Source organism: Cryptococcus neoformans, chromosome 8 (genome assembly GCF_000149385.1).
Source record: "Cryptococcus neoformans var. neoformans B-3501A chromosome 8, whole genome shotgun sequence".
NCBI classification, from domain to species: Eukaryota; Fungi; Basidiomycota; class Tremellomycetes; order Tremellales; family Cryptococcaceae; genus Cryptococcus; species Cryptococcus deneoformans.
Genome location: NC_009184.1, coordinates 966,074 through 993,157, shown reverse-complemented (window position 1 = coordinate 993,157; position 27,084 = coordinate 966,074). Strand labels below are relative to the sequence as shown.

Genomic DNA, 27,084 nt, shown 5'->3' with positions numbered 1-27,084 from the left:
CTGAGGATCGTTGCGCGCTGTTGTATAAAATAATACCAATATTAAGTAGCTTTCAAGGCTATATGGATATGAATGCAAGTAAGAGGCAACCAAGATAGACATTCCCAGGGAATTAGTACGTGCAATGGGATTCCCCATAGGTTAATAGTAGAAAACGAAGCCTGAATAATGAACTGCAACTGACTATTCTCCGTCCAGGCATGACCTACGCTGATTATAACTACAACCACAATCTTCATGAAATACGGTTACGTAATACACAAAAAGACAAACAAACAAACGCGATTGCTTTTGCTCCGTCAGACTGCCACTTTAATTCCTCTTTCTCTTCCTACTGCAACAAGTATACTCTCCCATTCCCAGGTTTAGGTAAGACCCAAATACCCTGGGAAAAATGTCCTTCATAGGAGCTGGTGAGCTCGAACACAAGATCACCCAGCTTCAGAGGCAATTAAGCCATAAAGGTGAGTGGTTGACCTTCGCCTCATAACGAAACTTGATAAACTGGAATGCTGACGTGCCTTGCTGGCAGATCATGAATTAAATTCCATCAAGAATGAGCAGATGAAGAAGCAGGAGAATCTGGAAGAGGCTAAGAGGGCGAAGCAAACCGCAGAATACAAAGTTCGCATGTCTTCCTGGATGATTGTTGAAGATGCACACTGACCTTGAAAACCAGCTGCGCGATGAAGCAGATCGAGCATTGAAAGCAGAGAACGATTCACTGGCTAAAACAAATGTATGCTATTCTATAGAATTCTTTTTGTCGTTTTGACCAAGAAAACATAGGAACTGGCCCAGCTTAAACTCAAATTATCCAATCTTGAGGCCAGCTTAATGCAGACATCAGAGAAGTTGAAGAAAGAAGAGAAAGAGAAGGCAAACATTCAGGATGGTAGGTGCTACTACTATATTAAATGCTCTGTCGTGCTAAATTATCTATAAGCACTGGATGAAGCTTTGTCAAGAGGGTCCGACGGGGCGGCTACGCAGATTAAGAGTCAACAAGCAAGAATCAAACAGTTGGAAGACAACTTGAGGAAAACAGAAGATGAGAAGGACAGATTGAGGCACCAAGCATCTTCGGGGGACTCGTGGGGGTCAGATGAGGTCCGTGGCTCCAGTGCTATAGACAGAGCTACACTAACAATGCCTTTAGCCTCTAAGTCATCGAGAGCGGAACCGACTGATGGCCTTGCAAAACGAAAATGCTGAGCTCAAAGTAAGTTGTATTCAGCACGTCTGCTAGTTATTCTGATAATCGCTGCAGACAAAACTTGAGAGCCTCTCGCCGCAAAATGTTACAACTTCCGACTCATTCAACCCTGAATCTCCTCAGAAAAGTTCAAAACCAAGGGCATCGGTCACTGCCGCAGACCTTCGCGATCTCGAAACTCAAGTGGATAAACTCAAAACGCAATTGGCAAATACTAAGCGAGAATATGACAAGGCGGTCAACGAAAAGCTTGCCGCCGAGATCTCTGCCAGGAAGACCGCCGAGAGGTTTGAGAATGAGATGTACGAGCTCAACGGGGAGCTTGAATATTACCGCCGTTCTGATGGAGGGGTAGACATGAAGCAATTGAATGAACTCAAGAAAACGGCTCAGGATGCCAGAGCAGAGAAGGAGGAACTGAGCAAGAAGCTAGCCCAGAAGGAGCGAGAAGTCGAGCATCATGTTTCAGAGATGGCTAGGCTGGAAGAAAAAGCCCAACTGGTACAAAAGCTGAAGGAAGAACTTGAAGAAGAAAGACAAACTCGGCAACAGCTTGAAGCTGCCTCAAACAGCGCGTCCTTTGTTGACGAGGCTTCTCTCGCTAAGATCAATGCCCTCGAGGTCGAACTTGCAAGGTCCAAGGCCGCTTCTTCTACCACCGCTGGTTCTAGGTCAGGAGACTCTGAACTTCGTCAGGTACGGCGGGACTTGCAAAAAGCGTTGCGGGACAAGGAGTACCTTGAGAGCCTGGTCAAGGAGAATGATGAACTTTTGGCTGAAAAGGATGAGGAGCTTGCTAGGATGAGAGCGGCCGTTCCTTTGCCTGGTAGCCCTTCCCTTGACTCACAGGCTGCTGATCCTGGCCTTGTGGCGGCGCTTGAAGAGGAGAAGGCAGCATTAATTGATGACCTCGAAAAGCAGGTCCGGGCGCATGAGGAGGGGACCTTGAGGATTGAGGCCCAGCTTGCCGAGAAAACCAAGGAGTTGGAAGTTTTGAGAGAATCTGAGCAACTTCTTCGAGAGCAACACTTGCGAGGGCAGACCGAAATTGAGGTGAGTATGGAAAGTGTCCGGAGGACTATCAGTGAAAGTTGACTTTGATTTGACAGAGTATCAAAGCCCAACACCAGTTTGTAATAGTTGATCTTCAAAAGGCTCGTGACGATCTTTCCATCAAAGAAGCCAATGCTCAACAAATCATCGAACAACTTGCTCAAGTTCAAGCGAGTTTGAACGAGCACCAGGCTGCCGCCATTTCTGCTAGAGAAGAAGCCGCTTCCACTGCCAAGCAACTTACTGAACTTGGAGTTTCACTTGAGAACAAAAATCGAGAGCTCGAGGAGGTTCTTCAACAGCGCCGGGCCCTTGAAGTCAGCCTTGCTAGCAGGTCCCATGACGATGCCGAGTTTGATGAACATGTGTTGTCCATCAAGAAGTTGCAGGATGAAATCAGCAGAGTGTCACAAGAACTTTCGGACCGCACGACGGCGAATGCGCAGCTCATTAACCGACTTGCCGTGGCTGAAGAAACCCGAGAAGCTTCAGAAAGGATGGTGCAGGAGCTGGAGCACAAGGTTTCAGACTCCCAGCGGAAAGTTGAAATCTCAATGGAGGAACTGGAAGTTCACCGAGCTCAGTCTAAGGAGGCGATTGAGTGAGTTTCTTACTGTCACTCTATGAAGATTGATTAATATGATGCTTATAAACTGTTGCTCCAGATCTTTAAATACACAGCTGGAGACTCTCAACACCGAACTCACGTCGCTGGAACAACTCGTGCGGGACAAAACCACAGAACTTGCAGAAGTTAACAGGTTGTCAGAACAGACAAGTTGCCGCCTTGCAGAGTCCGAGACTACTGTCATTACTCTTCGAAATCAGGTAGCAGAGTTGGAGTGTAAGCTAGACGAGTCTGCGGCAGAGAATGTCAGCGAAAATGACGACGAACGGATCCAGCTCCGCAAGGAAAAAGAGGCCTTGGAGGAAGCCCTGCAGTTGGCCAAGAAGGAGCACGAGTCGGAGCTTGCTGCTATCGAAGCTGATTCTCAGAAAGCATTGTCAAATGCCCAGATCCACATTGATACTCTCCAAAACTTGATTCAGGATGCCCCACAACCCAATACCAAAGATGTCGATGTGATCCACAAGTTTGAAGAGAAAATCGGACGTCTTCGAATTGAGAGAGATGAGCTTCGACATAACATCTCTTTCGTACAGAACGAAAGGCACTTTGCGGTGCGAGCGGCGAACGCTGAAAAGGAGACGGCCATTGAAGAAGTTGGAAAAGCTCGTGAGGAGCTAAAGAGGACATCTGCAATATGTGAGCGATTGCAACAGGAGATGGAGGAATTCCGGGCAGCGTTAGCTGAAAAGGACGTCGAGTTCGGTGACGCAATCGCGACAACTCGAGAGGTAGCAAATGAGAAAGAGAAGCTTGCCAAGCAGCTTGCTGATATTGAGCATGAGCTATCTTCATCTCATGAAGCTGTATCAACTCAGCAAACTCGAGTCTTTGAGCTTGAATCTCAGCTACAAGCCCAAGAAGCTAATCTCAAACAGGTTGAAGCTCGAGCTGGATTACTTCAAACGGAGCTCACCAACGTGCTTCATCATATGGCACAGAGTAAGAAGCTCAGCGATAGGCCAGAATCTAGGGCTTCCGTACCGGAAGAGGAGGATAGTGATTTGCCAAAAGACTTGGCGGGAGCTGTTTCTTCCCAGAACCGAAGGCATTCTCACAGGCGTTCTACTTCTGGTATGTCCATTACCATGTTGCAGAACCTGCAAACAGAGAGAAACCTGCAGGCCAAGATCGATAGGCGGGATGGTACGTTTCTTATTCTCGTTCCACGGTGCACGCTAATCCTCTCCTCTCGTCTCATGTAGCTCGCATCACGCTTCTCACCAATGACCTCAGCAAGGTCCAGGCCAATCTTACTCTCTTGCAATCCGCCCAGGAAGAGACCATGGCGGAGAATGCGGAGCTCGAAGAAGAACGCGAAAAACTACTCTCCGAACTCCACGAGATCAAGGCTCAAGGAGCAGACCCAGAGGCCTTGCAAGGCTGCATCTTGGCTTTGATTTTGCATCACCGACATGTCAGGAACCTGGAATCGCAGTTGCGTCTCGCTCGAGAAATCCTCCACAAATCTCGAGAAACTGAGCGTCAATTATTCGTTTCAGAAATAGAGGCAAAGAAGAAGAAAGTTGCGGATGATAAGCGCATCGCCGAGCTTGAATATGAGAAGACTGAAGTTGAAAGCCAGCTTAATTCAGCCAAGGCCAATGAGCAGCTTGTCCGCAAGGAGCTTGATGATGCTCTTGCCTCTGTTAACAATCTTCAATCCCAACTTACTAAGGCAGAAAGCGCCAGTGTCTTAGCAGCTGAGTCTATTTTGAGCTTGGCTACTGTTGAAGCTCAGATCGCCGAGAAAGAGGAACGTATCCGTGAGATCGAGGCACATAACACAGAGCTCGTCTCTAAGCTTGAGAAGTTGGAGGAGGAGCTGACAGCTAACAAGCTCGAAAAGGAAATCAAAACCGAAGCTTTGACCACCAAGGTTGTCGAACTGGAGCAAAAAATGGTGGACAGAGGCGCCGAGTTGGAACGAATGACACAAGAGAAAGAGCAATTACTTGAGGAATTGACCGCAGCGGAGAAGACGTTAGCAGATGGCTTTGCGGATGTGGAGGCTCAGAGGGAAGCATTGGACACTACAAGGCGTGAACTGGAAGAGCGCCTTGCCCTAATGGGCCATGATATGAAGGAAAAATCTTCTGAACTCGAAGAGATGATCAATAAATCAAATGCTCTAGCCGCTGAACTTGCTGCGGAACGATCTAAATCAGATCAAGCTGGAATTGCACTGGAAGAACATCAAGTCACGATCTCGCAACTTCAGAATGATATCTCTGCTCTCCAGAAAGCTTCTCAGGATGTCGACAGTGAACGGCAGACTCTTCGCGCTCAAATTTCTGTCTTCGAAGAAAAAGCAACAGCCGCTGAGGAAAGGATTCGGCAGCTTCAGGCCGAGGTTGGCCATTGCATGGGAGAGACTGAGCGGGTAAAGAAGGAGTTGGTTGATGCGTCTAGTCAGTTGGAAAAGACGATGGTTGAAAAGGAAGACCTTAACGCCAGAAGAACGGCAGAGATGGAGCAGGCCACAGAGGCTCGGATGGGCATGGAAAAGAGTCTGTCTGAGAGGGAACAAGAGATCAGCAAACTGTAAGCGAGCACCTTGATGGGGATTAGCCTAGATAGCTGATATTATCATAGTACTAGAGACTTAGGCATAATCCAAGAAGAGCTCACGGCCGCTACAAGCAAGCTTGAGCAAGCTGTCAAGGAGTCTGCCTTCAAGCAGGCTGACATTGACAATCTCAGGGCTGAGAATGTGGAAGTCAAGCAGAAACTTGCTAAGGCGACGATCTCCTCTGTCTCCTCAGCTGATGAGCAGCTTGTTGCGGATTTGAAGGAGCGAATCGAAGGTAAGCAACTGGATAGATAGAAACGCCTTGATACAGCTGACCATATGTGCAGATCTTGAGGCCTCACTTACTCAGAAAAATCAAGAGGTCGATGAAGCAGACGATCAGACTCGAGAAGCATTCAAGGCCAATGTTAAGCTTGAGCGGAAGATTGGCAAACTTCAGAGACAGCTTGATCAGGCTCAGCTGGAGCTAAACACCGCTCTCAACAAGCTCATGAGCAGTCAACCAATCGCTCTAGCCCCTGTCGCTCGCTCGCAACCTGCGTCTTCAGTAGCAGCCCAGCGGACGGCGATGCCTCCTCCGCCAATGTCTACCTCGGCCCCGACTCAATCCCCAGCGCTAGCGCTATCAACTGCTGCTACACGAACGCCCCATACAATTCCCCCTAACATCTTCTCCCCTCCAACCGTTCCGAGCTCAGGGCAAAAGCGTCTACGAGAGGCTGATGATGCTGAGTTCGCCCACAAACCTGCTGAAGCTATCATGCTTCCGCCTGCATCAGTCATCTCTCCTCGCAAGCCATTCGGAACGCGACCCAGTTTCACTCCTCAAAGAGGTATCTCTGACAAAACCTATGCCTCCAAGCCAATAGGCGTAAACGCCAATATGACTAGTGAGAAGGCAGAAGAGGGATTAAAGAAACCGATAGATGCTGGAAGGAACATCTTCGCGAGATCGCCATCAGTGTCAAGCGACCCAATCAAGCGAACAGGATTCCCTGAACCTCCAACTCGTACACCTTTCGCTACTATGCCCAGAAACGCGTCATAGACGTTTTGGTCTGATCATTAGCTTGGTTGTATTGATAGAGCTTATACCCAGATAAGGGCTACAGATACGTTACTTGTACAAGTGAAGGCAATAATAATGCATTTAAAGATAGTGATACAACGATATTTTTTGTGAGCTCCTCATCTAACGTCTTTTGCTGCTACCCGCCTGCACCGACTGTTTGTTTCCAACACTCAAGACCATGTGCGCCTCACCGGTCATTTGCTGTCGGCGAGAAAAGGCGTCCGTCATACCGAGAGGAGTATCCGAGGAGTTCATGGTGAGTTGCTTGCGTTCCTCAGCAATCTTCTTGAGACGCTTTTCGGTCTTCATTCGACCTGAGGTTTTGCCGTGGAACTTGTGAGAAAGACTCTTCCACGCTTCTTTGGGTGTCATTTCTACAATCAACGAGTTAGCTGGCGCCGAGAATGGGATAAAAAGATTTATACTTACGCCTTCCGAACTCGTCGTGATACGCAATATTCACGTCAGGCTTGTAGTTCTTGTAGATATCCAACGCATCTCTCGCCTCTTGCTGCTCCCTCATCCTGTTTTCCCATTCCCTCTGTGCCTGATCCTTATTGCCGCCCCTAGCCTGAATCCTTTCCAACTCGCGCTGAGCCATACGTCGACGGTAATCTGCGAGCCACAAGTCCTTTTGCTTTTGCACGCGCTCGCGCTCTTCGTCTTCGGCTGTGCGAGCTTTGAGGGCACCTTGATGTCGGAGAAGGGCCAGGACACCAGCCACACCTTGGCCAACAGTGGGTTCGAGCTCACTCTGATTCACACCGTAAGTTTCCACTTGAAGCGAAGAGAGAGAATGACTTACTTCATCTTTCATTTCCTTTTTCATCTCTTCCATTTCTCTCATCTGCCTATCAATCTTCTCCCTATACTCTTCAAGTGACATCCCTTCTCTAGCGGCAATTTCTGCGAGATCTGCTTCTTCTTCACCCATCTCATCATCCTCGTCGTCAACTTCTCCTTCTTCACGGCGCTCAATTTTGACCACGACAGGTTCTTCGGATGGACCGGAGTCAGCAGCAGGTGTTATCCCAGATGGTGGGGGAGAAATACGCTCGCGCTTGACAGAAATAGCCCGAGACTCCAAAGACACGTTTCTGGCAAATTCTGACGTCTCGTCAAAGGTGATTCTCCCATCTTCCTCTCCATCCTCCTCCTTGACTTGCTCTCCTTCCTCTTGCTTCCGCTGAGCAATCTGCGCGGCAACATCTTCAGGTTTGACCTTGGGTTTCTTCTTCGCGTTGGCACGTCTGGCACGAGAAAGGGCAGCTTGTAGGTCCTCGTCGTCTACAAGATTGTCTGGGCCTTCGGTTACGACCCTTCGGGTGAATGTGGGTTCTCCGTCAACTTCCATTGTATCCTCTTCAGCTTCGGTACGGCGAATAGATCTCTTGGCCTTCTTTTTCTGTCGGTGGTGAATCAGCAGCCGCATGTCATAAGGAAATGGCGCGTGACATACCTTGGGCTTCTTGAACCCTGCCTCGCCTTCCTTGGCATAGTCCGACACTTCAAACTCTTTTGTGTAGTCCAAATTGAGCTTGACTTTTCGAGCTGGAGCAATGCCCATCTGTTCATCCTCATCCTGAATCTTCATCTTCTTCTCTACAGGTGCTCCAAGCCTAAATCCCTCCGTCCTAACCTTTCCGGTGGCAAAGTCTTCATCATACTTGCCCAACACATCCGCTCGTTTGCCAATTCGATTCTCCTCAAACTCCTCATCATCATATCCCGTGTACGCTTGCTGGGCCTTGCGTTTTCTCTCCTTGGCAGCTTTGATCGCAGCATCTTCCACAAGGTTGACGTTTTGCAACTCATCCTCTCCACCTTCTAACACTCCAGTATCCTTCAATGTAAGGATCACATCCTCTCCTTCTTCAAATTCCTCTACTCCATGTCCAACCTTAAGGCCTGCGAGATCTTCTTCCCCATACATCAGCCTGTCCTGCTCCTCCTTGTCTCGAGCTTGCATCGCAGCAATCTCCCGCGCACGTTGCTTTTCACGCTTCTTTTGCTTTTTGATCCAAGTCTTGGCATCGAGACTATCGTCCGTCGAGGGAGCGGAAAGAGTTGTACCCTTGAGTTTGGCATTGAGGGCTGATTTGTTACGAGCTCTAAAAGAAGAAACAATGGATCTCGTCAATGGTTTGTTCTCTTGATGAACTACCGCTGTCAATCTGTAGAGACAACGATTTGAAGACATTACTTACTTCTCTATACGCTCCTTGAGCTCCCTTTCCTCCTTCTCGCGCTTCATTTCTGCTTTCCTTTGCGCATAGTTCTCCTCCGCGATGGCATCTGTGTCGACAGGTGGTTCTCCGCCATCTGCCGCAGCTGCGCCGGGGGCTGAAAGGCCGAGTTGAAGACGAAGCTGGATAGCTTCCTCATCTGTGAGGGACTCCTTGTTCATGGACATTTTGAGGATGACAATATAAGTGGAAATGTTGTTAATGCATGGCATTACGGAAATGGGTGGCAAGAACGACCAATGAACGGGATCAAATTTCGGTAATAAACTTCGAGTGGCAGACAGTGTTTTTTAGGCGGGCTTCCCATCTGTTCAGCTCTTCTATCTTCATTCCGCTCAATTAATCCAGCACCATCCACCCATATATCGCCCTCAGCTTGGGAACTGGAGCCTAACCTGTTTGGAAATGGTCTACATGGTATGGAGTTACGGTGTTCACGGAGCCCAATCATATTAGGATCCACCTAAGCGCCAATACTAGTGGTTCATCCTACAACGAGACGAAAAAGGTGCTCGCTATGTACTAGTAACGTAAACGTGTGCACCCTAACAATGCCATCATCGCACGCATAATATCTTCAAAATCGGCAGAATCGATGAAAGTACAAACATGTGGGCATAGCAGCGCAAACGGCTCGAACGTAGGTACAAATAAGAAACACGCGGCGGCCGATGATGATGGGTTGGTTAAACTGCAAAATGATCTCTTTCAACGTGCATCTACCAGAGATTTGTATCTTCCCTTCTTTCTTCCTCTACTAACGGTAAAACGGCAAAGCCATTGTATATCTTTTCTCCCATGTAAAATATATACAGACATGGGCAGTTCTCCCAGAGGAAGCATGCCAACCGCAAATCTGCAATCCACCATATCAAGCATACAAGTGTCTTTGAAAATGCTCAAGACTTTGAATATATCAAGAAGAATCCTTCTTCAAGTACATTGCAGAGGTATACAGACTCATAGAGCTGCGACGACTACCATCGGACTGTCTCCGTCTTCTATGATGGGCCAAGCGGCTCGCAAAGAACGCGAAGAAGGCAATGTAAGTTTCTCGGTGAGCAGAGTAAACTACTGCTATTGCTATTATTGTAGGTATGCAGTGGGAGTTAACCTTGATTGCAGATCAGCTCTGTATTCGCTTCGCTATCAGGCGAAGCAGAGAAGCCATTTCCTCCCCGCTTTGCTGAACTCAAACGCACCATCATTGGTGATGAGGCTAACCAGAGAAGGCTCATCGCCGGATGGAAAACTTTGACGGAGAGGTTGGCTGAGGCCTCCAAAGAGATTGAATAGAAACAGCAAGACGTAAGCTTTATTGGCGTCTTTATCATTATTTCGCCACTTGTTTGACTAATAATATAATTAGATTATCCCCCAAACGACATATAATGAGTTCATCAATGGTCAAAGTGACGAACTTAACGCTTGTATCAAAAATTGCGGCGCAGTGATTATTCGACAAGTGGTCGACCAACAAACAGCGCTTAAATGGCTTGAGGATGTCAAGGCACACATTGCAAAGAACCCCTCGGTGAAAGGCTTCTCAGAGAACGACAAGCAGGTATCCGAACTATAGTAGGTTTTTGTCAACTTGCTTTTTATAGGAAAGTTAATAAGTCCCTAGCTGGTCCAAGACACAGCTCTCTGCGCGCTCTCACCTTCGATCAATGGCAACCCAACGAGCCCTTCTCTCATTATTTTCCCATCATCAGATGCTCCAGTTTCTTTGAATACTCCCCTCACCTATGCTGATCGACTTCGTATCCGACATCCAGGGGATGCACAGTTTGCCCTGGGTCCACATGCTGATGGAGGCAGCATTGAAAGGTGGGAGGATGAGACTTACCGAAAAGTGTACCAGCGCTGTTTGGAAGGCGAATGGGAGAAATACGACGCTTGGACTATTGGCGAGAGAGCTTTGGCTAAACAGAGCATGTATGATGGTCCCGGAGCTGTAAGTGTTCTTCTTACTTAGTCATATCGAACAGAATTAGCTGATGCTATTGCAGTGCGGGGTTTTCAGAGCCTTCCAAGGCTGGACATCCATGTCTGATACTTGTCCCACTGAAGGAACCTTGAAGATCTACCCACTCATCAAAGAACTTACAGCTTACACTATGATGAGGCCCCTTTTCCGGTAAGCGCTTCCTTTCATTTCAGCGTATGTGCATGGCTCATAATATCTAAAGGGAGAAACAGTCTCGAGCAGAGCTTCCTAGAGAGGAATACCTTTCAGCATCCAACTGGGAGCTTGATTTTGAGACTTCACGTTTCCCAAATTCGCCTATTGCCAGGAGCCAAGAGTATAATGACGAAACTCATCCTCATCTCGAATTGGGCAGAACTATGATCAGCATTCCAAGGGTTAAGCCTGGAGACCAAGCATGGTGGCACGGAGGCAAGTAACCCCCTAATCAGTCACCTAAAGCTGTCACTAACGTGGCAGCAATAAGATATGATCCATTCTGTAGAGTCCATGCACAAAGGAAAAGGACCTTCGGCAGTCCTTTACATCCCTGCGGTTCCACTCACGCCCCAGAACGTGGACTATATCCGTGACCAAAAACGCCTTTTCATGGAGGGAAGGCCGGCGCCTGACTTTCCTGGTGGAGTGGGTGAGAGCCAATTTGTGGGTAGAGGCAAGATGGAAGATATCGAAAGCATTGAAGGTAAACAAGCGTAAGTTATCTCTCATAATAGGTGATGAGAATGGTTAAATTGACGGTCTCATGGAGCATGGGCCTTGAGCCGTTTGATGTCAGTGGTCAGCTTACTCCTGGGGAACGTCACATACTGGAACAGGCGTAAGTCAATTCCTATTTGTACCCACAATGCCGCAATTCTCCTACTGACAAAACAACTTCTCAGAAACAAAGTACTGGGCTTTTGAAACTGTAATACGAGCCAGTGCGCGGCGAAGTGGAATTGTATAATAGCTTCACAAGGTCGATAAGTTGGATTGACGGCATGTAGTTGTATTCAAAGAAACATGATCGCATAGCAGCAATTGATCTATGTCAGCAACATAGCGCAAATCTGCGGTTGTACAATGATCTTGGCGAGTGGCACAGAAATTATCCACTCTGATGGATGGTGATGAGCTTCATTACTGAGACTTTCATAATCTTCATGCCACATCCTTGTACCGGTACTGTATGACGACGATGCATGCGATGGGCCCAGTCAATGCAATCTCTGTCCCAACCAAGTTTTTGTACGTATCTACAAGCGATTCCAGAATAACTCAACATTTTGAAACTAAAGCAAAGATAAAAAAAGGCAGTCTTGTGGGGGGTATGAGATATATAAGCGCGGGTACCTAAGCTGTATACACCCACGAAAATAAAAAAGACGATTAGAAAACAGACTATGAGGGATCGACATAATACATCATACGCCTTGAGATCGTAACGTGGAACCAAATGAGATTAAAGAAAAGAACTAAACATGCGACCAAGCTCCCAAAGGCTTCTGGGTATAGGGGGTTATTGATGCTATAATTTCGTAGGTTGAGCAACCAGGCTTGCCGTATGAGTCCTTATACACTCTAATGTCCTCCTGATCAGATCCCAAAAAAGAAGGGAAGATGGGTATCGACGATCCTCGCGGATATAAGGTGAGATGCTTTCTAGAACGTCTAGATTCGTCCATCAAGGACACCACGAACGTCGTCGACAGTGGCGAGGTCTGCAAGGAAGGGGCAAAGATCGGTCAATTCACTATCGTGGGGATCGCTGAACCAAGTGGATACAGGGACGGCGTTATTAGGGTGGAAGATGTATGAGGCAGGTGAATTGTCAATGATGATGGAGTGTTCGATGTCACGGCCGAGTTGGGATAAATCCTGTATGGATAGTTAGGAAAAACCATCTAAGGGTGTGATCATATAAGTATAGGGACGTACTTTGACATAGTTTCCTTTGTGGTTGTAGCAGCTTTCACGGAACAGACGATGGGCTACGACACGGTTCTCATCAAGCATGTCAAGGACGGGATCAGCGTACTAAGCCACATTAGCCAGAGTCCAAAATTTAATATGTGAGCGAAGACTTACCTTGGACAAACTAGCAGTGAACACGACAATCTCATATATCTTTGCCATTTCTGTCAAAAAGTGGTCGACACCCGGTCGCTTGATGACATAAACGTTGTGCACTTGAGATTCAATCTCTACCGGTACAATATAATCCGCTGTGGGCAATTGCTGATTTTCGCCCTTAGCTTAAAATCAACAAAGTCCACCACACGCTATGAAGACTCACCTTGAAGCTACTGTGAAGCAGGGTCTCATCGAGATCGAGCACGAGACACTTTCGTCCACGGTGCTTGGCAGCTACGGGGGGTAATAAAGGTGCAGGGTTGCCATTCTGATGTGAAGCGGTTAGTCCCGCATTTGATGTTAGCATTGATGAACGCACCTCGTCTACAGGAATTCCAATTCCACCTTGTTCAATTAATCTATCTTCTTCGTCATCATACTCAAGATAATCTTCTCCGAGTTCATCTCCTCCTTGTCCTGTGCTTTCGTCAACCATTTCAGAATTGCTAATGTCCGAGTACCCTCCACTTGTCTCTGTACGCTCATTACTGGATGTACCAAGGTTGGTTTCAGATTCGCGGTGAGAGACGTGTTTAGACGGGGTGCCGAGGAGGGCAGAGCCTCCTCCAGGAGGCTGGACAGCCGAAGACGTTACACCAGCGGTCTACACCGTGTCAGTTTCGTCCAAGCTCAACAGCAAGGGATAACTCACCTCATCTTCTGGAAGAGTATGAGGTTCAGTCGGAGGCACAACCACTTGTTCACTGGAGACGACACCTTTATGGGCTTCAGTCGGTCCTTCAGCAACAACCGTGGAATCCGTTGGGCCCGTTGCATCCACCTTTTGTTCAGCCCCTACAGTGGCGTCTTGAATTTTGGCTGCTGACGGGTCTGACGGAGCAGGTGCGACGCTACCGTTTGGTGCTTTGGCAACACCCGAGCTCACGCCAACACCACCTGACGTCGGTTTGGCACTCACATCGGCTTTTGTGCTCGTGCCGGTTGTCGCGCCAGCACCGGCACTTTTACCAGGCCCTGTGCTCGCAGTCGTGCTGCTAGATTTGCTTGGCTCCTCCTCAAACTCGTCGACCGATAAACATCCGAGCGCGAGTAAAATACCCGCCAAACCCTTCCGCTTCCTCTTCTTCTTTTGCCCGGCCTTGGGTGCAGTTGTATTCGATATAGGAGCCGCCTTTGACTTTGTGGCCCCATTAACACTGGGGGATGCAGGCGTGTTGACCGTCGTTTTTGACGTAGAGGTGGTAGGTTGGGTGTGTGATGAAGCCGGTTTTGGGTCTGCTTTTTCGGCCGTTGTTTGGGGTGCAGAGGAAGCGGTAGTCGATGGAGTCTTGTTTGATAATCTACGAGACAAGTTCTCCAGGGGAGTACCTTTGCCTGTCTCTCCTTCCGTAGACTTGATGGCTGTAGATGTTGTACCAGATTCAGGCAGAGTTGTCTGAGCCGTGGAAGGCTGGGCGGCAGTTGCACCTCCGTCCTTGGTCATTTCTGCAGCAGAAACTGGATGCTGTGTCGTTGGAGTAGCTACAGGGGGCAGGATGGAAGGTTGCAAGCCGGTGGATGGTTGTTGAGTGTCGGTTGCTGTCGCGGTGTTGTGGTCGATGGATGTTGTGTGTGCGGGTCCGGGGGTTGTGTTTTGTGGACTCATGGCGGGTGCCTCGGTGGAAGGCTCTGTGTGAGTTGTGGGCATTTCTTCTGCTGCCTCTTTCTTTCTCTCGTTCGTTCTTTCTTCCTTCCTGCGCGTTCTTCCTTCCTTCCTGGTGTAGCAATAATAACAGGAGATATAGGAGGACCCGGATCTGCTGATGTAGCGCGCCGCCAGGGAACATCGGTTCTTGCCATTTCGGGCAATTCCACACGTAAACAACAAATGCCACAACATCCTTTCTCTCGACGACTTCGAAAGATGTTGCACTCCGCCATAATGGATTGATGCATATAAAACCAGACAGCAGCTATGCAATAGCCCTCCCCACACCCGCCATCAAAGCATAGCTATGTCCCAAGACACAGATCGCTCAACCCAAGGCACAGAACTCATCTCTTTGGACGGCTCTCGTCGGAGCCAGCCTACTACTGAATCCACACCCGGGGACGACTACAATGCCTGGAAAGAAGCTTCTGACAACTTTAGCGCTATTCAGTCTATCATCATTAACGCGGAGAACGGTGGCATGTCCAAAGGTGCTATTGATAGTTTGCGAGAAAGGGCCAGTGAGCTGCAGCAAACAGTTGAGCATTATGAGACGATGATCCCATCTTTGAAAAAGAACTAGACACGTTCGTACAGGTAATGCATGCCACAGCGGATAGAAATATATGAAAACACCAAAAAGAGATGCCAGAAACTAATGCTTTTGTTTCTTGCGCTTTTCGATAGCCGCACGAAGCCTGATTTGCTTGTCTCGCAAGGAAGCTTTCTTCTTGGAAACAACCCTGTTGGAGCTATCATGCTGTCAGTTCAACAATCAAAGCCCAGATCATCAATTATACTCACTGCAAAGCCATCATGATAGGCTTGTTCTTGGCTTTTTCCTTGTTTGTAGAACTGCTAGGGGCCGCCTTCTTCTTCTTGCCCTTCATACTACCAAACTTCTCTCTGCCTTCTCGTCCCTTTTGAATACTCTCCATCCTCTCCTCCCAAGTCGCCTTGGCCTTCTTTCTCGGTCCCAGAATCTCAGCCTCGGTAAGGAATCGGTCCGCTTCGTCTTCGCCAACATGTCGCTTGGAGGCTTCCAAAGCAGCAAGCTTGCGCTTGGCAGCGGAGCCACCGCCGGCAGCAGCGAGCTCTTTGGCCGCCTTGAGACGGAGTTCGTTAAGAAGCTCAAAGTCTGCAGGTGTAAGAATCTATGTAAAGGAGGATCAGTATAAGTTTTAGCATAGACGTCAAACAAACGCACCCTTTGCTGAGCGAGTAAGGACAGCTTTTTGGTGGTTTGAGACGCCTCGGTAGCTTCGGTGGCCGCCACAGAGACCGCATCGTCCATCTCTTCATCCTCATCAGTTTCTCCATCCTCAGCCTTGGCCTTCCCTTTACCCCTAGCCAACCTCTTCTTCTCCCGCTTATCTTTCTTATCCCTCCTCTTGTCTGACTCATCTTCACTATCACTGATCTCCAAATCTTCTCCTCCACTACTAACGCTTTCCCATCCATTTGAATCAGCTTCGGAATCAGACTCGGCCTCCCAGCCTTCCCACCCTTCATCATCATCCTCGCCGACATCCATCTCAACATCGGATCCGTCACCGACATCGCCATTGGCTTCCTTACGGAGTTTGGCGTAGTGTTCTTCGAGCAACTCGAGACCTTCGATACCCTCGGCGGCATCGGCAGAATGACCGTAGGCAAGGACTTGGGAACCAATGAGACCCATGCTGGCGGCTTTACCCTATTTGACACTGTTAGCTAGCCATCTTGCTTATTATGTTAAGGATAAGACACACCCTTTCTCGCCTCTTGAGCATACCGGGATTCACTTCCCTGAAGAGCTGCAACAAACCTCTTGAGGCAGTCACAACTCCCTTATCTTTACTCTTCCTGTACTCAATTAAATCACCCAATAAGTCTTCCTCCATACACCACGGCTGCCTTCGACAGACTTCTCTGATCGCGTTTAAACCAGCAGCGATGACTTCAGCGCCGACACCGGGGTGAACAAATTCTTGCGCTAGTTTGCGGATAACAGGCGTGAGGACGTCGGGTGGGGTAAGATCGTGTACAGATTGAGCGAGGGAGACGAGAATAAGAGTGACTTGAAGCTGATGATAGGTGAGGTACTTGATAATGTAGCTGTAAAAGCCAAGAACACAGAGCTTGTGGACACCCATGACACGGGAGAGGAGCTGCATGATGAGAACTTTGTGGTCGAGAGAATAGATTTTATCTAAAGGAGAGTAAGCCAACATCTATTCGAGATGAGGAAAAGCACGTACCATGTCTGTGGAGGTTGTCATAGAGCTTTTCGCCAAAGGTTTGAGGGTCCTGCAAAAGCTCCAGAGCGGGGAAGTTGGGAGTGACACCCGCACCTTCAGCCCTCTTCTTACGTTTCTGCACAGTAACGTTAGCCATTGTAAAAACGGTGAATATAATCCAATAGCTTACCTTGGAAGCCTCTCTTTTCAACTGCTTAACCTGCTTCTCCTTCTTTCTCTTTCCTCGCGAAACCTCCATCCTGTGCTCCATCTTTCTCACATCCCTTCTGGCCTCTCCCACTTCATCCTCATCTTCTGAATCATCCTCGTCCTCATTCTCTGACCCGAGGAAGAAATGAAGAGCGGCGGACTGAACCTTGGTGTTGGGGTGGAACGCAGCAAGGGAGACGATCGATACTGTCTTGGCATCTGTCCAGACGCCCTTCCTCCATAACTCCTTGACCATCATGACAGCCCACATGGCCTCACCACCCTTCTCTCGTCCCTTGCCCTTGTTCCTTCCTTTGTCACCAACTACTTCGGCACCCATACCGCTTTCGACCATGCCAAACAAGAGGGACTGAACAACGCGGTTCAGACGGTGGTTCTTCGTCTTAGCGTTGGAGGTTTTAATGTCAGTGAGGATGGTGTGGCGGATGATGGAACGGAGAGTCGATGGGACTGTGGGAAGAAGGGGGAGGAGAGTCTGAAGAAGTCTGCAACATGTTTAGCACATCTTTACAGGTTCACTTGAGGGCTACACATACTGGATAGAATCGATGATTTCCTTATTCCTCAACATCACCAAGTTTTTGACCGCTGTCTTTCGCAGATCGCCCGTAACAACATTAGAGGTACCACTTTCCCCACCCAGCAACAAGCCGCTCAATTGCATGGGCAGATCTTTGGTCGCCTCCGGATAACACTGCGCCACTTGAGAAATGAATGTGATCAAGTCTGCGAAGAGCTCATTGGATTTGTCATTCGAGGAAGAAGGAGTAGAAGATGCGACGGAATGAAGACGAAGGAGGGAAAGGTAGTGATTGTATTGGGTAAGAAACTCTTCCTTATAACCCTCAGGATCACGCTGCGAAACTTGTAAGCCGGCATCTTGAAGGAAGCTTCTTAATAAACGGAGACACACCTTGATAAGGTTCTGCAACTGTGGCAAGTTGGAAGTGAGGAGGATACCCCTCGCTGTCTTCGGCTTGGGCATCTTGCTCGTACTCTTGAAATGATAGACGAGAAGAAGATCGATAAAACAGAAACCAAGTCAAGAGTCAAAGAATCAACAATCCCGTCCGTGGTCGATGGACAATAGGGGTGGACCATAATTTTTCAACTGGCGGTCGTCGCCGCTTGATAAGTTACCGTCCGCCAACAATTTATAAATAACCGGGAAATTCTTCTGCGTGGTCCCGATCTGTACGCGTTACGCGACCAGAGCATACATCGAAGGTGGAAAGACTCCATTATATTACATGCCTTGCATTTCATTTCTGGGCTTCTTGCTACATCTAATTCTACGCTTACAGCTTCCATTAAGATTCATCACTCGTGATGTAATTGCGCACCCCCTGCAGCCCTTGGTGTCAACTTTCCTTGCTCCATCTCGTTCTCCAAAGCCTGTGAAATCGCCTCGGGCTTCAAGCCATACCCGACACCTTGTTGGGTGTCTCCATAATAATCTCTCTTGACAGGTTGATCGGCCATAGAAGTCCCTTCGGCGACTGAAATACCGGCAGTATTTCTCCCCTTGGACGGACGGGGTCGGTGGGTGTCTACTGCAGCGATAGGGAGAGGATAGCGTTCTTCCTGACAGCCATAAGCTTGAGGAGTGATTTTGATAAGGGTATGCAGGGGGATCTAGGCATACTGTCAGCAGATGTATTCAAGGAAACATAGACACACGACCCACATTAATGTATGGCAGTTCTTGTTGGGGCCTGGCCTGGAAATAGGCATATAGACATCGAAGGATGGCTTGATGAGCAATAATCAAAATATTGTTTTGCCTCTCAAGTTCCATGATGACGGGCTCAAGACGAACCACGACATCACGATATGACTCTCCACCACGATATCTATAGTTGAACTTGTCGTCATCTCGACTCTCATAATCCTCTGGATACTTTTGCTCAATCTCCTTGTACGTCATGCCATCACATACACCGGCGTCCAGTTCGTCAAGTGACTTCCACGTTTTCTTCTCGAAAGGAAGGTATGATGCTGTTTGTTGGGTACGTTGAAGGGTTGAGGTCCAAACTTCAAGAGGTCCTCCGCCAATGTTATCTTTGATAAGAGCGGGAAGGGCACGGGCATACTCCCATCCTCTTGGTGAGAGATCGGAATCACCTCCAATCTTCCCCTCGACATTATACATACTTTCTCCATGCTGTGGATAGTCAGTTGTGATTCAAATAGTGTTATATGACCTACTCTTGACAGATAGATACTCCTTGGTTTGAGATGCAGGTTCATCAAGTAAAATGCAATTCGACTTTGAAGATAGCCCTCAATCCTATTTATCGTAACTCTCTGTCCCACATTCAATATCCTGCAGAAGGGAATATTTGGCTCGTTGATTGTCTGATATACACTCTCGTACTGAGCGATTCTCTTCCTAAAATCCCGCTCTGCGTCCTCTTTCGACATCCCTTGGTAGTCAGGATCGCCAGATCGGACCTTGAGTGCAATATTGGTTGCAATTACCACGGGATCGTCGCAGAAAGATTCAAGATATAAGACTTGAAGTCCCGGTTCCTTGTCGATGCGCTTCTTGATCTTCTCCCTTCGATCGATTGTACTGTTTGTTGCATCCATAATTCCCACATTTCCTTCCTTCTTCAGCCAAGCGATAAGTGACTCTAGGGATTCCTCCGCGAGTTCTTCCCGTTTCTTGGTAGCTTCCGCATCTGAGTGCGAGAAGTATGTCGCGGAATGGTCCACCTTTCCCTGTCCGGCTTGGAGAGCGGAACGGGCTTTGGAGCGACGGAGTTGTCCGACGTTGAATACTTGAACGTTGTATTCGAGCCAGCGAAGGTATCGCATAAGTCTGTTACTGAGATAAGATTTTCCTCGGGCTGGGAGACCAACCATCGCGACGACGATCTTGGCTTCGGAATAGTCGGGCTTTTCAACTACATAAAAATTAACATCTCCCCATACATGGAAACAAAGTACTCACCAACAGTACCGATACCAGACACGGATGGTGCACGTGATGGGGCTCTGGAGCTTTGCCTGATCACCTTCGTGGTCTCATCCAGTGTCTTCAGCCTAATCATTTGTCAGCATCAGCATTCTTTTGTGATGGACTGCCACACTCACAAGGCGGTTGAGGCCCCGAAGTGAGGTGTACCAGGAGCACTGAGCCTACCATCTCCACTTGCTGTGTGGTCCATGGCCCATGAACCGGTTGATGGCGGCCCCTGGCCCACACCAGAGAGTCTTGGTGAGCTGGGACCACTGGGAGCTGCACTAGCTGCGGGAGAAGTCACAGTAGACATGGGTGCAGGTGCGGATCGGATCATATCAAGTTTTGAGACTGCGTCGGCGAGTACATGGGGCTCGACGGGCTGGTAGACTTGACCGTCGTCATTAGTACGCGAAGGTTTTTCGGATGTCGGAGTGAGGGGCTTGAGCTTCGGGGAGCGGGATTTGGAGGGGGAGACTGATGATGAGGGGGACTTGTTGGGCGGTGGTGGTGGTGGTATGGACATCGTTCTTAGTATATTGAGAAGAACGGATTGGATGGATGTGAACGAATCAGATGAAGATATGTAGCGAGGCGAGACCGCGGAGAGCTTTGGTAGTCGACGTCGTGCCTCGTGCGGGATCAATTCAACAGACCGTGGGGCCCCGCCAAGTCACGTCAACCGCACAAGAGCGAGCGACGTCTGATTTCCGCTCCCACAACTGCAACAACACCATGTCCTCCTACTACAACAAGGGAGACGCCCCTTCATGGGAAGCACTCGACCAGGACGGATTAGACGATGTAATAGATACCTCAGAAGTACGTTGGTATATCACATCCTGAGCCACCCTAACAAGCTATAGTATGCCTATGCCTCTCGCGATCACATCCTCTTCTGCATTGACGCAGCGCAGTCCATGCACAAACCTTATCCGGATACTACAGATGAGTCCGGACAGCTAGTCAGAGGAAGAAGTGCCCTCCACCAGGCTCTAGATGTCGCACAGCAAATACAGAGGGCCAAAGTGCTTTCTGGACCAGATGATAGTGTTGGACTTCTGTTGTATAACGTTGATGTAGGTCTGTGGCTCGCCGATTGTTCTGACAAACATAGCCATCTGCCGTGGCAGAAGATCCTGGAAACTATCAGCCTGGAAACTACGTCTTCCAAACATTACGCACCATCAATGCCGAGGAAATGAAGCGTCTAGTCAAACTGATGCAGACCGCTAAGGAACAATACGAAGCGCAAGACGACGATGAAACAGTCGAAACAACCGAACCTGAGATTCTCAGGAAGACCTTTCCCCCGATTGAAGAGTCTCATGAAATGAACATTGCAAATGTCATACAGACTTGCAACTTTCTGTTCCGTGATGGGTGGGTTACCCAGCCGCATTCCCGGGATCAGGCTCATAGTGTCGCAGCGGTACACAGCTCAGAGGCAACAAGCGAGTCTTCTGGATAACAGATAATGACATGCCTCCTGGAATGAATAATCGCCAACCAGCTCGTACTAGCTATGGAGTAAATAATCTACATTCTTTCGCGACCAGTTATTGACCTCCACCTTAGGACTTGACGACTTATGGAGTCACCGCCGAGACCTTTTTCATAGACCGCCCCGATCACCGATTCAATCCTAATATCTTCTGGAATGTGAGTTCCATTATCAGTTCAAGAACTTTGCACTGAATCCCCATAGGATATCCTCGACAGGGAAGCCATAGATTATAATGACGATCAGCCAGATCCTGAAGGCCTTTCTTCATTGGCGGATTTGATGAAGGACCTCGTAATCAAGACATCTCCTAAAAGAACACATTTCCATGTCCCGCTGAAGCTCGGAAAAGACGGTGAGATTGTGATCGGCGTGTCTGGGTACATATCTACGTCTCTTGCTGGCCCGTGAAACTGACAAAGTGGTAGATGTTCAATGGTATCGGAACAGGGCAAAGGAGCCTCGAGATATGTCAAAATGCGAGGCCAGGTAGTCGAAGAAGTGCAATCGAAAACGGAATACACATCTGCCGTGCGTTGACCTACTACGCCCTCTCTCTTCCGTTGACTCAGACAAACACCAGGAAACCGGTGCCGTTTTAAAAGATTCCGAAATCGGACAAGCCTACGAGTTTGGAAACGAAGCTGAAGTTCGAAACATCCTCGAGCCGAACCCGTGGGAAGCTCACGTAAAGGAACGCGCCAAAAACCAAAATGCGGTGGACCATGTTCTGGAAGACGACAAGGAAAGACGACAAAGGGAAGATGAAGGAGAAGATTTGGAGGAGGAGGAGGAGGATGACAAGAAAGGGGTAGAGAAATGGATGGGAAAACAGAAAGCGGCTTTACCAAAGATTGTAGCTAGGACTCGGGTGAGTGTTCAGGAGTCAGAGGAAAGAAATCTGGTACTCACATTTTTATAGCTGCAATTCTCGAACGAAGAAGTCTCTCAATTCAGGTCAATGGGGATCGAACCCCGTAAGTACCGCAATCGAGCAAGCTGGGAACAACTGCTCATTATTAGTTAGAGATCAAGGTTTTAGGCTTTCAAGCTGCTTCTCAACTACGCTTTCAAGACAATTTAAAACATCCCTTCTTCATTTATCCCAATGAGGAAGTAAGCTTGCAAACCAGTGGGGACTTGTTTGCACTTCATAGCTGACAAAGTATATAGGAATACACGGGTTCTACGCGCACTTTTGCTGCCCTCCTCAACTCTTGTTTGAAGTACAACCGCCATGCCCTTGCACTCTGTCGCTTACGTTCGAACCACGTCCCAGAATTCTGCGTTCTGATACCTCAAGAGGAAAAAACTTCGAGCAATGGACAAGAGTATCCTCCTGGGTTCCATTTGATCATCTTGCCTTACAAGGATAGCATTCGACCTCCCCCCAAAAAGGTTGCTGAATTCCTCCAATCCCCTCGTACGTTCTTTTCATTTCATTGTGCTTCATATTAAAACATGCCGTAGCCATCGCCACCGACGAGCAAATAAATGCTATGAAAGCAGTCATCAAACGTACCCGATTCAAAGCTGCTGCTTATCGTCCCGAAATCTACCCTAACCCCTCCTTGGCATACCACTACGATCAGCTCCAAGCCCTCGCTTTTGAGGAAGATTGGGATCCTGAAGACCCGGCCAAGCAGGCGTTGGATAAAACGATGCCGCTTTATGGAGGGATGCATAGTCGGGCCGGAGAATTTATGGAGGAGTTTAATAAAGAGATCGAGAACGATGAGCGGGCGGTGGAAAAATTGGCGGCGCCGACGAAGCGGGGAAAGGCAGAGAAGGAAACGACAGTAAATGAATGGGATTTAAGGAATATTCCGGATATGTGGAAGAAGGGAACGTTGAGTCAGGTCAGTGGTTACTTTCCAGATTCGGGATATAGTGAATAAAAGCTGACGGCCTTTGATAGTGCAAGGTGCAAGAACTCAAAGATTGGGCGAAACACTATCGTAAGTTGGCTGCTAATTCATTAGCTGTCAATTCTCGCCCGCTTACGTCTCCGCAGACGTCCCTTTACAGGGCAAAACCAAAAAGGCGGATATCATCGACGTCGTATCAGAACATCTTTCCACAAGTGAAGATGATCTCGCTGGTGCAAGTAGCAAAAAGGCAAAGAAGTAATCTTGGGTAATTTTTGGTAGTGTTTGTATATTAGTTATTACAAATGCATGTTATACTTTGGTACTGCTGTACGGCCTCTTCTCCAAAACTGGACAAATTAGATGTTGCTGGCGTTGAGGGAACGGGCGACGATCTCTACCCAGTATCCATCAGGGTCGTAGATAAAGGCAATGTGCTGTTAATCGTCAAAATCAGCATCAATTTGTTTGGCAAACGCCACTCCATCCCTCACCCCTCTATCCACATTTTCCCGCCGTAACGGTGTGGGACACTTGCGGCCTTGCGACGTTCACCCGACCTCCTCTCGCTGCGCATCAAGTACCTTCCTTCCCATAAGATAAAAATTAGTTTCACTCACTCTCATCCTGCCATCCTCGGGCCTCTTCTTGAACTTGACGCCGAGCTCATCGAATCGCTTGCAAGCAGCCTCGAGATTGTCGACGGTGATACAGATGTGGCCGAAACCTCGTCCAGGCTCCTCGTTACCGGAGGCGTAGCCCTTGAAGCTGGCATCATTCTCTGTATTTAGGTTTAGCAAAAGTTTGCCAAAGTATTGATGAGGTGTGTGGCTTACCAGTACCCCAGTTGTGACAGAGCTCGAGGACACCCTCTCGGTCGAAGAGCTTGTCCCTGATGTTTTCCTTGTTGAGGTCGGCGTCGTCGAAACCGTTGGCGAAGGCAAGGAAGTAGTTGGTAAAGTCACCGCCGGGAGACTCGTAGAAAACCTACTACTGATTAGGTCCCAAATTCTCATTATACAATGGAACATGAAAATTACTAACCTTCATACCAAGAACCTTCTCGTAGAAGGGAAGGGACACCTTAGGATCCTTAATCCTGATCATGGTGTGGTTGAACTTGTAAGTAGCGGGGTTAGAAGCGGCAGTGGACATTTTTGCGAATTGGCGAAAAGTAGATGGACGAGATAGAGACGGGAGTTTGGAGGTTATAAACGCTGAGAGCATGAGAAGATTGGGATGGGGCAATTAAACGACGGGGAAAAGTGATCCGGTGACTGATTAAACGTGAGGTGGAGGAAATGGAAGAATTCGATTCGCTGACGTCGGGGAGTGGGAATCAAGCAATGACGTGGACACTTATTTGCTTGACAAACGGTCATGTCCGCAATCACACGTCACTTTAGGCGGTGGTGGAGGCGGCAAAAAAGAGGCGCGTTCGCGCTCGCGTCCGGTCAGCTAGTAGATGATGACTTAGATAGCAGCGACCATTCATTTATTAACTGCCCAAGCATTTTCTGCAACGCTTTCCTCTTGGCCCATAAACTGAGTGTTTGTTGAAGGTACATCTTCTTGAGGATCCAGGTTACTCGAACGGTACCTGGACATTCAGCTTGAGAATCAGTGACATCCTCCTCTTGCCATCCTCATTGCGCAAGAAGACAAGAGGTAATCTCGACAACGGTAAGACAGTCTTGATAATGTTTTGAGCTGTTACTAACAGTCTGCACTTGAATCGACCCCCAGCATTCCCCAATTCACTCCCAAAAGAAGAATGGCCACTTTGCTCACCCTCCCTTCGCACCTCATCGAATCCATTAGCCACCTACTACGCGAAGATCTGGAACTGCCAGACAACTTGCGAGAACCTTTGCTGGAAACTATCAAACAACCGCAAACATACATTGTCGCTTCCTTAGATACCAGAAATAGCTTATATACACAAGATGATGGGGACATAGACGGAAAACAAGAAGATTCCACAGCCGTTCCCCGGCCCCCAACGATAGACTATGATCTGGTGGAAAGGCTGTCGCGGTGGGCAACCAGTGATAAAGGAAAAATGTTACTCAACAGAAACGGGCTTGGTAAGCTGTTTCTACCTGTTAGGGGATAGAATAATGGAGTACATGCTGACTTTGCTCTAAGATCCATCGCGGTATACGGACATATCATTGTTGAGCGGTACAGAAATTTACGTAGAGCCCAAAGAGTTGGCGCGTTTGCAAGCTGCCGAGAATCCAGAAAAGGTATATCCCTCTCATAATTTCCGAACGGTAGCCTGGAACTCATTATACCGACTGTTAGCCCAATCCATATCTTCCATCATATCTTTCCCCTGCACCTCCATCATTCGGCTCAGAATACCGCAACCTTACTCGCACTCTTTCCACCGCATTCAACGTTATTTTTTCTATCCTCGGATCCTCGGGGGCCGTCTACGTCGCCGCCGTTTCGGGGGCAGGGTATTCTCGTGAGAAAGGAATCTTGCTCGGGATCCTTGCCGGACTCATAGTGGGAATTGCAGATGGAGTGTTGGTGGTGCTATTCATGAGTAGAGTGGAAAAGGACAGGAAGGAAAGGCACGAGAGGGGAAGAAAGCTCATGAAGGGATCGGGAAAAGCTCTAGACCAAATAGAAGACCAAGCAGAAATCGAGGAAGAAGTGCAGGAGAAGCTGCTTGCAAAAGAAGGAAGCGATTCGACAGCAGTATCAGCCAGACAAATTCAGTTGCGAAGGCGAGGACTAAAACCTTCAAATCCAGAATAGCATATGTGAAGCATGATCAACAGTTATTCACATAGCTACGCGCGTTATACGAAGACATCAAGGCATTATAACACACCCGCAGCATCGAATGCTGACGAGCTTTGTAACGCTCCAGGTTCTCGAGGTCAGGCAGATCATTCCGGTGATCACTGATGTCCACGGTGAAACCATAATCATCAAAGAACTGAAAACATGGGCATTAGCACACATACCATGAAATGCCAATTAACGTGAACTCAAGTTCGCTATACCCCTCATGTCCTCTACCAATGTCTTCACTAAGCTTACCAAGAACTCATAAGTCAATTCGATGGGTCTGCCCGTAATCTCTTCGTATTTCTTTTCGAGATCATTCATTACCTGCATGGGCTACAGCGCGATTCATGTACTTGCTGGGGTTCGCGAACGCGAGTGCATCGAATCGGCCGATATTGCGACAGCTGATCATCTGATGCTTACACTACGGGTGGTGATAAAACGTTTTGCGGATAAAAAGATGGTACGGGAAATCCTAAACATGAGGGGTGATGTTGGGAGGAGATTGCCAAGGCACTGAGTGGGTCGTAAAAATGTGTAGGGAATTTCGGACTTTGGAGTCAGCAGAAATATCTATTGAGAGAGATGCGAAGAGGATCAAGACTGAGAATAATCAGACGAAGAGTTGACATGCTGATTCACCGTGAGGTTTTGATGACAGGAATGGGTGGGAAGAAGATCAAGGATAATAAACATGCTCGAAACAATTGATAGAAGTGAAGGCCGAACCGGAGAACGACGTCATGGAGGCTAGGGTTGAGGTTGTCGACGAGACAGCGAATCCTAGTGCAGAAAATCAGAAGAGTGCAAAGGGACAGTGATGGGGACATCAAAGAAGGGAGAAGTTCTTGACAGTTGCTTATGACCTGTTTGACCCGTTAGGGACTTAAGGCAGTGCGGACGTGAGCATATGTTTTTCATTCTTTTGCAGCAGAAGTAATGACGAATGTTATCGTAATACATTAAAGCACAGGTCAAGGAGCCCGGGGAG

The 27,084-nt window shown here is 48.2% G+C and overlaps 9 protein-coding genes across 9 annotated transcripts; 4 read left to right on the top strand and 5 right to left on the bottom strand.

Annotated features, from left to right (window-relative positions):
• Positions 1–394: 394 nt before the first annotated feature.
• CNBH3510 (hypothetical protein) lies at positions 395–6,478 on the top strand (the record flags this gene model as incomplete). The annotated part of the gene is made up of 12 exons (XM_768806.1): positions 395–464; positions 533–624; positions 680–739; positions 790–895; positions 947–1,110; positions 1,160–1,222; positions 1,271–2,269; positions 2,326–2,870; positions 2,935–4,043; positions 4,103–5,441; positions 5,493–5,704; positions 5,757–6,478. The coding sequence occupies 12 exons, from the start codon at positions 395–397 to the stop codon at positions 6,476–6,478; spliced, it is 5,481 nt and encodes a 1,826-aa protein (XP_773899.1).
• Positions 6,479–6,622: 144 nt separating this feature from the next.
• CNBH3500 (hypothetical protein) lies at positions 6,623–8,915 on the bottom strand (the record flags this gene model as incomplete). Its single annotated transcript, XM_768805.1, has 5 exons — positions 6,623–6,876; positions 6,932–7,256; positions 7,308–7,907; positions 7,962–8,613; positions 8,710–8,915. The coding sequence occupies 5 exons, from the start codon at positions 8,913–8,915 to the stop codon at positions 6,623–6,625; spliced, it is 2,037 nt and encodes a 678-aa protein (XP_773898.1).
• Positions 8,916–10,684: 1,769 nt separating this feature from the next.
• CNBH3490 (hypothetical protein) lies at positions 10,685–11,641 on the top strand (the record flags this gene model as incomplete). The annotated part of the gene is made up of 6 exons (XM_768804.1): positions 10,685–10,705; positions 10,761–10,888; positions 10,941–11,149; positions 11,205–11,430; positions 11,487–11,555; positions 11,620–11,641. The coding sequence occupies 6 exons, from the start codon at positions 10,685–10,687 to the stop codon at positions 11,639–11,641; spliced, it is 675 nt and encodes a 224-aa protein (XP_773897.1).
• Positions 11,642–12,388: 747 nt separating this feature from the next.
• Positions 12,389–14,498, bottom strand: CNBH3480 (hypothetical protein; the record flags this gene model as incomplete). Its single annotated transcript, XM_768803.1, has 6 exons — positions 12,389–12,595; positions 12,656–12,754; positions 12,806–12,955; positions 13,014–13,118; positions 13,170–13,454; positions 13,503–14,498. 6 exons carry the CDS (start codon positions 14,496–14,498, stop codon positions 12,389–12,391), a joined length of 1,842 nt encoding a protein of 613 aa, XP_773896.1.
• Positions 14,499–15,156: 658 nt separating this feature from the next.
• Positions 15,157–17,936, bottom strand: CNBH3470 (hypothetical protein; the record flags this gene model as incomplete). The annotated part of the gene is made up of 8 exons (XM_768802.1): positions 15,157–15,253; positions 15,306–15,655; positions 15,709–16,197; positions 16,253–16,692; positions 16,742–16,856; positions 16,911–17,436; positions 17,488–17,807; positions 17,865–17,936. The coding sequence occupies 8 exons, from the start codon at positions 17,934–17,936 to the stop codon at positions 15,157–15,159; spliced, it is 2,409 nt and encodes an 802-aa protein (XP_773895.1).
• A 335-nt stretch (positions 17,937–18,271) lies between these two features.
• On the bottom strand, positions 18,272–20,442 carry CNBH3460 (hypothetical protein; the record flags this gene model as incomplete). Its single annotated transcript, XM_768801.1, has 5 exons — positions 18,272–18,586; positions 18,639–19,115; positions 19,160–19,860; positions 19,908–19,999; positions 20,051–20,442. 5 exons carry the CDS (start codon positions 20,440–20,442, stop codon positions 18,272–18,274), a joined length of 1,977 nt encoding a protein of 658 aa, XP_773894.1.
• Positions 20,443–20,651: 209 nt separating this feature from the next.
• On the top strand, positions 20,652–23,550 carry CNBH3450 (hypothetical protein; the record flags this gene model as incomplete). The annotated part of the gene is made up of 14 exons (XM_768800.1): positions 20,652–20,738; positions 20,783–20,995; positions 21,034–21,299; positions 21,347–21,446; positions 21,495–21,578; positions 21,625–21,800; positions 21,849–21,951; positions 22,004–22,291; positions 22,343–22,397; positions 22,448–22,536; positions 22,594–22,843; positions 22,891–23,279; positions 23,339–23,378; positions 23,435–23,550. 14 exons carry the CDS (start codon positions 20,652–20,654, stop codon positions 23,548–23,550), a joined length of 2,256 nt encoding a protein of 751 aa, XP_773893.1.
• Positions 23,551–23,647: 97 nt separating this feature from the next.
• On the bottom strand, positions 23,648–24,443 carry CNBH3440 (hypothetical protein; the record flags this gene model as incomplete). The annotated part of the gene is made up of 4 exons (XM_768799.1): positions 23,648–23,725; positions 23,909–24,069; positions 24,125–24,275; positions 24,333–24,443. 4 exons carry the CDS (start codon positions 24,441–24,443, stop codon positions 23,648–23,650), a joined length of 501 nt encoding a protein of 166 aa, XP_773892.1.
• A 619-nt stretch (positions 24,444–25,062) lies between these two features.
• CNBH3430 (hypothetical protein) lies at positions 25,063–26,057 on the top strand (the record flags this gene model as incomplete). Its single annotated transcript, XM_768798.1, has 3 exons — positions 25,063–25,375; positions 25,437–25,537; positions 25,596–26,057. The coding sequence occupies 3 exons, from the start codon at positions 25,063–25,065 to the stop codon at positions 26,055–26,057; spliced, it is 876 nt and encodes a 291-aa protein (XP_773891.1).
• Between the last annotated feature and the right edge of the window lie 1,027 nt (positions 26,058–27,084).